Source organism: Schistocerca piceifrons, chromosome 1 (assembly GCF_021461385.2).
Source record: "Schistocerca piceifrons isolate TAMUIC-IGC-003096 chromosome 1, iqSchPice1.1, whole genome shotgun sequence".
NCBI lineage: Eukaryota > Metazoa > Arthropoda > Insecta > Orthoptera > Acrididae > Schistocerca > Schistocerca piceifrons.
Genome location: NC_060138.1, coordinates 1091497965 through 1091508537, shown reverse-complemented (window position 1 = coordinate 1091508537; position 10573 = coordinate 1091497965). Strand labels below are relative to the sequence as shown.

Here is a 10573-nt window from a genome sequence, read left to right as displayed (position 1 = left end):
TAACTGAGTGAAAGCTGCTTGTTCTTGGGAATACGCTAATACAGGAATATATATATATATATATATATATATATATATATATATATATATAGAGAGAGAGAGAGAGAGAGAGAGAGAGAGAGAGAGAGAGAAGCCAATGTCAAAATACCCAGAGTCGTCAACAGGGGTCGACAAGAGGTTCATGAACTTATACCACTTATTGCTCGAACCGCCCATCTCTGAGCCAAAAATATCCTTTTAGAATGGGAAGAGTTACCCCACAATATAATACCATACAACATAAGCAAAATAGACCAATTTTCGTGTCGAACGATCACTCATTTCAGATACCATTCAAATAGTAAAAATGGCAGCATTTTGAACAAGAACCTGAATGTGGGCTTTCTACGACAGTTTACTATCTATCTGAACACCTAGAAATTTCAACTGTTCAGTTTCAATAATCATATGCCCAGTCTGGGAAATTAAAACATCAGGTTTTGTTGAATTGTGTGTCAGAAACTGTAAAAACGGGGTCTTGGTGTGATTTAGCGTTAGTTTATTTTCTACAAGCCATGAATTTATGTCATGAACTGCACTATTTGAAACAGAGCCAATATTGCAAACATCATCCTTTACTGTCATCAGCAAACAAAATTATTTTAGAATTATCTGTAACACTAGAGAGTATATCATTTATATAAATAAGGAACAGGAGTGGCCCCAACACTGATTCGTGGATTACCCCCCCCTCCCCCCCCCCCCCCTTGTCCTTACCCCACTTAGACCCCACATCACAGTTATTCTCAACACTGTGAATAATGACCTTTTGCTGTCTGTTGCTAAAGTAGGAGGTGAACCAATTGTGATGTACTCCCCATATTCCGTAATGGTCCAACTTGTGGTGCAATAATTTGTGATCAACACAATCAAACGCCTCAGTTAAAAAATATGCCTAGCATTTGAAACCTTTTGTTTACCCCATCCAGAACCGCACAGAGAAAAGAGAATATAGCATTTTCAGTTGTTAAACAACTTCTAAAGCTGAGCTGTACATTTGATAGCAAATCGTGTGATATAAAATGATCAATTATCCTTACATACACAGCCTTTTCAATAACTTTAGCAAACACTGATGGCATAGCAATAGGTCTAAAATTGTCTACATTATCCCTCTCTCCCTTTTTATAAAGCGGCTTTACTACTGAGTACTTTAATCATTCAGGAAACTGACCATTCCTAAAGAAAAAATTACAAATATGGCTAAACACAGGGCTAATATGTGCAGCACAGTACTTTTAACATTCTGCTAGGCACTCCATCATATCCATAAGTCTTCAGTGATTTAATTATTGACTCAATCTCCCCCTTGTCTTTATCACATAGGAGTATTTCAGACATCAATCCTGGAAAGGCATTTACCAAGAGAATTATATGATTCCCTGTAGAAACTAAATTTTTATCTAATTTATCAGTAACAGAAATATTTTTTCTAAGAACTGACTTTATATTGTCAATGTTGAATACTGTACATATATCTGATTTATCAGTACAGAAATATTTTTACTACGAACTGACTTTATATTGTCAACCTTGTGCAGCTGACCAGACACTTCCTTCACAACAGACCATATAGTTTCAATTTTATCCTGTGAATTAGCTATTCTATTTGCATACCACATACTCTTTGCCTCTCTAATAACATTTTAAGCACCTTATGGTACTGTTTGTAATGGGCTACTGTAGTTCCATTGTGAATACTTCTAACTTTTTGATATAATTCCTGCTTTTTCCTACATTATATCCTTATCCCACTAGTCAGCCGCCCAGGCTGCCTTTTACTGCTAATACCCCATTTCATCATCATCAGTTATCTGTTATATTAGCAGGTCCTTTGCCTCTCCGTTTTCTGCGATCCATTGCTTCCTTCTTAAGGCTGCTGTTTGCTGTACCATCCATCATGTCATCCAGTATCTGGAATCTCTTCCTTCCTCGCTTCCTTTTCCCTTCTACATAACCTTCTAAAACTGTTTCTATCAGTCCATCATTCTTTCTTAATATATGCCCAATCCAATTTCTTTTTCTTCTCTTTATTACATCTAGTAACTGTCTTTTCTCTCCCACTCTTCTCAGTACCTCTTCATTTTTTACTCTGTCCATCCAACTTATTCTTTCCATCCTCCGCCACATCCAGATCTCAAAAGCCTCCAGCCTTTCTCTGTCTTTCTTCCTCATAGCCCATGTTTCAGTGCCATATAGAAGAACACTCCATACAAGACATTTTATGAGTCTCTTCCTGAGTTCTCTGTCCAGGCCACTGCAGAAAATACTCCTTTTCTTATAAAACGCCTCTTTTTCCATTGCTATCCTTGTTTTAATCTCTGTGGTGCACTTCCGGTGGTGTCTATCCTGCTTCCAAGATACTTAAAATTTTGCACCTGTTCTAGTATTTCTCCATTCAGCATAATTTTTATTTCCTTATTTCCTCCTAGTGCCAATGTTTTTGTTTCATTTGTGCTAATTTTCATTCCATATTTTTTTCTCTTAGTTTCAATGGTGTCCACCAAATCCTGTAATTCTTTTTCCCCTATGACTAGAAGGACCATGTCATCAGCAAACCTCAAACACCCTACTTTTCTTCCCTCAATTTCTATGTCTTTGTCATCTAATGAGCATTGGTCAATCATATTTTCCAATTAGAGGTTGAAAAGAGTAGGTGATAGACAGCATCCTTGTCTTACTCCTTTTCCTAGTCCGATCCAGTTTGTACTTTCCACTCTCACTTTAATTGAAACTTTTTGATTAAGATATAATGAGTTTACAAGTCTTCTGGTTTTCCAGTCCACTCTCTTTTCCCTCATTACAGTCACCAGCTTGTCCCAAATCACATTGTCCCAAATCACATTGTCAAATGCTTTTTCTAGATCGATGAAACACATATATAGGTCTCTTCCTTTTTCAATAAACCTTTCTCCCAAGATTCGTAGGAGCCTTATTGCATCTCCGGTGCCTGTATTCCATCCAAAGCCAAACTGCTCCTCGCCAAGATTCTCCTACATTACTTTTTCAAGTCTTTTATTAATTATTCTTAACATCACTTTGGCTGCATGTGAAATGAGGCTGATTGTCCTGTGTTTGCTGCATTTCTTGGTTCCTTGTTTTTTCGGTAATGGAATCATTACGTTGTCAGAAAGTCCTCAAGGCCATTCACCACTGTCATATATTTTATTACATAATCTCAATGTTTCTCTTATTCCATCTGGGTTCAAGCATTTTAATATTTCTCCCGGTATCGTATCTGTACCTACCGCTTTGCCATTTTTCATTGCAGCTATGGCAGACTTTACTTCTTCCATTATGATGGTTGGTCCTTTCCCGTCATCACTTACACTGTAGTGTGATTCAAGTTCCAGAGTTTTAGGTTTGCTATTTGTGTCATATAGCTCTTTTAGATATTCTTCCCAGCTCTGGAGGACATCGTCACCATCTTTGTACACTACCTCTTCATCTTTACTCAAAATTTCCACAGTAGCACTTCCTGCTCTGTTTTGTTCCCATGTCATAGTCTTTACTCTGTTGTATAGTAAGTCGTATCTTCCCTTCCTGTCCAGTTCTTCAATTTCATCACATTCCTCTTTTAGCCATTTTTTCCTAGCCTGCTCTGTTTCTCTTCGCAGTTCATTATGTAACCCTCGGTATATCTTTCTTGCATCTTCAGTGCTCTTGTTTTTCAATTTTCTTCTCTCCTCCATCTTGGAAATCATTTCTTGTGTGACCCATGGTTTTTGTGACCTTTTCCCTTTTACATATCCTATATTTTGCTGTCCTGCTTTAATGATTCCTTCTTTCAGCATATTCCAGTACTCGTTGGCATTATCAGGTGGTTCTTTGTCTCATCATGTGTTAAGAAACTCCCGAGACAGCATTTCTGTAATTTGTTCTTTGTTGGATCTTATCTTCTCTAGATCCCACTTCTTCACCATGGTCGCCTTCTTCAGATTTTTCATTCTTATTTTTATTTCTGCCATAAGTAAGTTGTGGTCACTATTAATATCTGCACCTGGTAATTTGTGCACCTTCTTGATTCCATTCCTGTATCTTTCTTCTACCAGTATAAAATCGATTTGGTTTCTGTATTTATCCCCTGGTGATTTCCAAGTGTAGAGACTCCTCTTGTGGTTCATGAACCATGTGTTTGCCGCTATCAGCTGCCTTTCCCTGCAGAAGTCAATTAGCCATTCACCTCTATCATTTCTCTTTCCAAGACCATGACTGCCTACTATGTTTCCCTCTTTCCCTTTTCCCACAATGGCGTTCCAGGCTCCCATTACTATTTTGCAGCATTTTTTTTATTTTCGTCCATTATTCTCTCTATTACATTGTACGTTTCCTCTACAATTTGGTCATCATGTTCTGAAGTTGGCATATACACCTGGACAATCAGTAAATCTTTTTGTGCTCCTTTCAGCCTTACACCAATAACCCGGTCATTTGCATAGTCTACATATTCCACACATTTAGCCAATTCCTTTGTCATAATCATTCCTACTCCATTCATTCCTTTTACTTCCCCTGAGTAGTACAACACATATTCATCTGACTGCAACTCTCCACGTCCACTCCATCTTACCTCAGCAACTCCTACAAGGTCCATATGATTCTTTTCCATCTCTCCTTTAAGGTTTTCTAGTTTTCCTGCTTGTAGCAGAGTTCTAACATTCCAGGTACCAATTCTCATTTTGATTTTTTGCCTTCTTTCAAGCTGTACCCCCCAGAGATCCGAATGGGGGACTATTTTACCTCCGGACACTGATTCAACATGAGAGGAACCATTTTTGTGCATAAAATGGAGACTGCATTATGCAGGGAAGATAATCTGTGGTGGTATTCCTTTGCCTTCCGCAGTTCTGGAGGCCGCCCCTAACATGGGATACAGACGCCTTTTGCAGCCGCCCGCTCCGGGTCAGACGCTGCATGAGAAGTATAGGTTGGAAAATGAAAGACCCCTAGCCCTCGAAACCTAATAGCATCAGGGTCGGAAAAGAACAAGAGCTGGTCGAGGGTGGCCAGATAGGAAAGATAAAAGTGAGGAGCCTGGCACAGTAAGTGGAAGCAATGCCAGGACTCAGCTTGGGGCCCCGTGGTCGCCAGCCACATAATCACTAGGTGTGACTCCCTGAGGAGAATACCTCATTTAGAACATTCTAATGGAAAGCAACTCTCAAAGAGCATGAGAAATGTGTTAAGGAAAGCATTATATTTGTCATCTATGTTATCGGCACTATAAACATCCTGCCACTCTTGTTCCTTGACGAGGTTTAAAAACCTCTCTATTGCTGTTGGATTAACTTTCCTACACAGTTCGTAATTATATGTGACATTGGTTTGAGTACAAAAGCCTTTTAGTGTTAAAATTGGTGCATCATGGTCTGAAAGGCCATTGACCCTTTTACCCTTTTACTAACTAGTAATGAAGAATGAATAAAAAAATATTGTCTATGGCTGTGCTACTGTTCCCCTGCACCCTAGTTGGAAAAAACACAGGCTGCATCAGATCATATGAATTCAGGAAATCTACCAACATCCTTTTTCTTGAACCATCATATACAAATTTAAGATTGAAGTCACCACATATAACTAATTTCTGATACCTCCTATAAAGTGAATCGACAAACCTCTCTAGCTTGAGCAGAAAAGCTCAGAAGTCAGAGTTAGGGGACCTATAAACAACAAGAATTAGAAGTTTAGTTTCACTAAATTCAACTGCCCGTGCACAACATTCAAATATCTGTACAGTGCAGTGCCGTGATACGTCTATTGACTCAACTGAATACTGTTTTTTAAGTACATGGCCAATCCCCCAGCCCACAAGGAAATCCTTGAAAACCAGCCAGCTAGTCTGTGTCCCAGTAAAGGAAGCCTCTGAATTGTCAAATTATTTAAGTGGTGCTTCGATATACCAGTAATTATTATTAACTACTTTTCAAGCCCTGGCTCTTCTCCTGGCAGAATGTCACACACACACACACACACACACACACACACACTAAAGAGCACATTAGCACAGTCACGGCAACACTGATTATTAGAAAGCAGTTGCGTGAGTGTTTGGTGTAGGGCAGAGTAGGGAAAGCACATGAGGCAAAGATAGGATAGTGTGAGGCAAGAGTAGGAAAGACAAATGACACAAGAGGTGCACAACAAGATGAAAGGAGTTCTTAAGGGTAAAGCATATGAGAAAGAGAGAGAGAGAGCACATGACAGAAGAGAAAATGGAAAAAGGCGATGTGAGGCAGCGGGAAACAGGCTAGTGGAGGTTTACACCAGGGGATTCCGAGAATGCAAGATATGATGGAGAATCAGTTCCAACCTGCGCAGTTCAGAGAAACTTTTGCTGGAGGGGAGCATCCGAATGGCACTTGTAGAGAAGCAACTGGTCAAGTCATTTGTGTTGTGGTGCACAGCATGTTCAGCAAATGGACTGTAAAGTTTGCAGTTTGACAGTGGCCATTCTTACAAGTAGATAGTTGATTACCTGTCACGTCCACAGCACAGTTTCCGGTAGTTATCTGCATATCCATGGGTCATAATTGCAACTACTATGCGTCTATGATGCAGAATGGGTCAGTTTTACAATAGTAGTACACTTTCTGAGTAAAGATTATGGCAACATGATTGTATTAAGCTATGATTTTTTTATGTAAATTAACATACATTGATTTCTACATAACAATCTTCAATCCCCCCTCCTCTCACACAAAATATTATTACCCATTCACAAATATTTCTAGAGTATCCGTTATCAAGTAGATATGATTTTAATTTGCATATTTACTTAATTTTATTATCTGTTACATTCTCTATCTCATTTGATATATGAGCACTCCTTTCTGTTGTATGCTAAGGCTAAATGAAGGATAGTGAAGATAATTTCTCTTTCTAATACTACGGTTATGGATGTTACTGTTGCTTTCAAACTGAGATTGACTGTTGACAATGAACTTTATAAGGGAGTAAATGTAATATCAGGCTGTTTTTAATATCCCTAACTCTTTAAAGAACAGTCTTCAAAAGATTCTAGCCCAAATAGCACATATTATACTTATGGCACATATTGTCCTTATTGCACACCACTGTGCAATAAACATTCTTTTTCCTCAGTAACAAGTTACCTCACAATACGATGCCATAACACATTGTGCATGGCCCTGTTACAGTGCCATTCTCTTCCACAAGACAGCACTGGTTACAGTAGATATGTAACCTGAACCATACTTCAACTTAGTATTTTTCACATACACAAAGCATTCCAGTGGCAACAAAAACTCTGATAACAAATGCAGATCAACCTCTGGATACGTGGATTTATAGATACATCAGAGACATTTAATCACTGAATCAGAATGAACAGAAAAAATGGAAAGCAAATGGCCAATTTGGAAGTGAAAAACAAGTGATAAATTAGAAAATTAATTTCAGTAAAATATTTAATTTTAATACAGTGGTCTTTTGATGGCATCATTTGAGTGTCTGCACTGGAGGTGATGTGTCACACGAGTAGTTTCACTTACCAGTCTACCCACGGGCAGGAGACATAAATAAAGATAGAGAATGGCAGTGAAAACAGACATTTGCTGCACAGTATACAGTTTTTGTAGTAGAGGAGTAGGGACTTTTCAGTCAGGTTATAAATACAATATTTACATAAGTCACTCTGGCATTTCAATGAACAACTGTTGCATGCCATTTTCCTCTCATGAAGAATTCTTCAGTAAGGTACTTGCTTGGGAAACTTATGAAATGTGCCAGGGTTTGATGCTTTATGTCATACAACCTCCATCTTCAAATCATCTTTAAAATCCTTCCTGAGCTCATATATCTGAAATGAAAATAAATAAATTACATAATGAGTATGAGTGAGATAATGTAAATACCTCACAGCATTAGGAATGAAACATTTTTAACACTTTGGAAACCAAGCCAAAGCATAGCTCGAGCCACAACTTTGTATAAAAATGACCGTGCCCGAGTATATGTTGGGGTTGGGCTGCAATTTGCTCGACACACGAGCCGCCTATTGCTCGAAAACTGTATTTATTTCATATGAGAACAACATACAGACAGCTCCTGACCTGCCACTGACTGGTACTGCCTTTTGTTGCCAATTTTTAGAATTATTTCAAAAGAACCATTAACGAACATAACAGCTGCTGCCGTGAATGGCTAAGCCAAAATGACTGAATTTTGTGGTTGTACTCATTAGGTTTTGCAGTTTATTGTAATTCTGCTACAAATATGGTATGTTTGTTGAGTGAGCAGAAAATTTTGGAAGCTCAATACAAAACAAATGGCTCAATAATTGACCTCGCACATTTTTCTTGGGAGGATGATTATATTTGCTGTCAGCATTATTTTACAATTTGTAATCTAGCAAAGTGTTAAAGTAAATATGAAAAATAGATGTTGAAGCTCAGCCCATTTTAGTATGTATTACGCTTGAAATACATCAATTACATATGTGCCAATAACACTGTAAATAACAGCATAAATGGCAGGTTTCCTAGGCTCAATATTCTTCTAATTGGACAGTCTCCAAAGTGTTAACAGATCTTGTAATGAACGACATAATACCTGAATATACGCCTCGGTCAATGTGATCATCTGTGGAAGTATGTCGGTGACATGAAGATCCTGCATCTCATACCACTTGCCACTTCCCTGAAATGATAACATAAATACATGAGAGACTGTACTGCTGCCACCCATCATCATTATGGAAACAGAGAAGATGGGGCAAAATTACTGTCAACCACTGTGACACCACTACCCAGATGGTTCTTGTCATCGCAGTACTTTAAACTCCAGATTGATATATCAACAATGTATGGAAAAGATAGAGTATTACTAACAGTAAAGACGACACATTTAAGTTGGAGACAGGTGCAGCTAAATGACACTTACACATTAGCTTTCAGCCACAGCGAAAAAAATAAATATGTGCACAAGCAAGCACACCTCATGCACACATGACCGCCATCACCAGCTCGGGCCGCAAGTTGCCAAAGTCGGCAGCCATGTGTCCGTGAGGAGCGCTACCTTGTGTGTATGAATGGTGTGTGTTTCTCTTGTGGTGATGCAGGCTGTGATTGACAGCTTTGTGTAAGTGTCTTTTAATTGTGCCTGTCTGCAACTTAATGCCTCTTCTCTATGGTAAGTAGCCATCTATCTTCCCTATTCCTACCTGAAGTTTGCATTGTTTGACTTGTGGAACATTGCAAGAGAGTGGTCTTTCAAAGAGACTCACAAAATCACTCAAACAAGGGGTCCAAGTCCAATGGAACATATTGTTAGACAAGCTGGTTTCAGTATGTGATACTTTGATCAACAATGAGGACTAGATGCCACAAAAAGAGTTAAGTAGACTTCAGAATATAGATGAGCATGCGCTAAATGAGCTTATCTTATTCCTCAAGCCATTCAAGGAAGCTAGTAGAGATCTAGAATGAGGCAACTATCCAGCTCTACATTTGGTATTTTTCTGGCAATGTAAACTTCTGGATGAGCACTTGAGCCCTAATGAATTAGATAGTGATGCCATGGCAATACTTAAATTAAGATGCAACAGTTACATGGATTGAAGGAATGACAAGATTAAACTGCACTTGTACCATAAGAATGCAATATTTTTGTGCCCCTTACATCATTTTGTTTTGATGCTTAGCACTGAAGACAAAGATAATGTTTTCTGAGTGGTGGGTAAATGTTTCAGGTGATTGGACAACTATATATGCCTACAATTCTATGCTGTTGGAACATGATTACAAGTGAATGTTGCTACAAACTGCAATCTCCGCTCTATCTAGTTACTCATGGTTCGTATGAAAATATGTCAGGCCCATCAAAACTGCCGCATTCATTGAAGTTCCAGAGGTATGTAAGAAGCCTGGACAATGCAGGCTATTGCCGTACTTCTCAGTCACAGCTATCGAGAAAGATGCAGAGACAGTAGAAAGAACACAAAAACACAGTACCTTCCCAGGCACATGTAGCTAAGAAGCCTCAAGTGGATCTGCTGAGAGCAGCTTCTGTGCTGCTGGTTTGTTTCTAATGAAGTGTCACAGTCAACTGGACCCTGAGCTTGTGGATGACATTTTATTGGTTCAAAGTTGCTATTATCTATTAAATACTTGTGATGTATATTATTTCATTTTGATACTATTCAGATATGTAATATCATGACATAATGTTTTTTAAATTTAATCATTATTTCCAACTGTCTCCTAAATATGTGTAGTTGGCGGACCATCATCTCTCAGCAATTTCTTAAAGTTGTGATAACCACGCATACAGCATTGTTGCATTATTCGTAATGATGCTGGGTTGGCTTTTAAGCCATGCAGCTAGGAACAAGCAATTTAAAGCAATCTCTCTGGTTGTGCAAGGTAGAATGCTATGTAAAATATTAATGGAATGAGACTTCCAGTACATACAAATAAGTCAATTCCTTCAGTTTGTGTATTCTTTTTGTAGTGGTAACGTGTGTTTATAAGCTAGTAGTGGGTTGTGTAGCATATTGTTGATTTCTGTAATTTTT

The 10573-nt window shown here is 38.4% G+C and overlaps 1 protein-coding gene across 1 annotated transcript in view; it reads right to left on the bottom strand.

Moving 5' to 3' along the window:
• Nucleotides 1-7448: 7448 nt before the first annotated feature.
• The window catches only part of LOC124798283 (U4/U6.U5 tri-snRNP-associated protein 2), a 67135-nt gene continuing 64010 nt past the window's right edge, over nt 7449-10573 (bottom strand). The window contains exons 10-11 of the mRNA XM_047261610.1: nt 8611-8697; nt 7449-7858 (exon numbers count right to left, since the gene is read on the bottom strand). Of these exons, the coding sequence (XP_047117566.1) occupies nt 7805-7858; nt 8611-8697 (141 nt within the window). The 3' untranslated portion in view covers nt 7449-7804. The remainder of the gene's footprint in view (nt 7859-8610; nt 8698-10573) is intronic.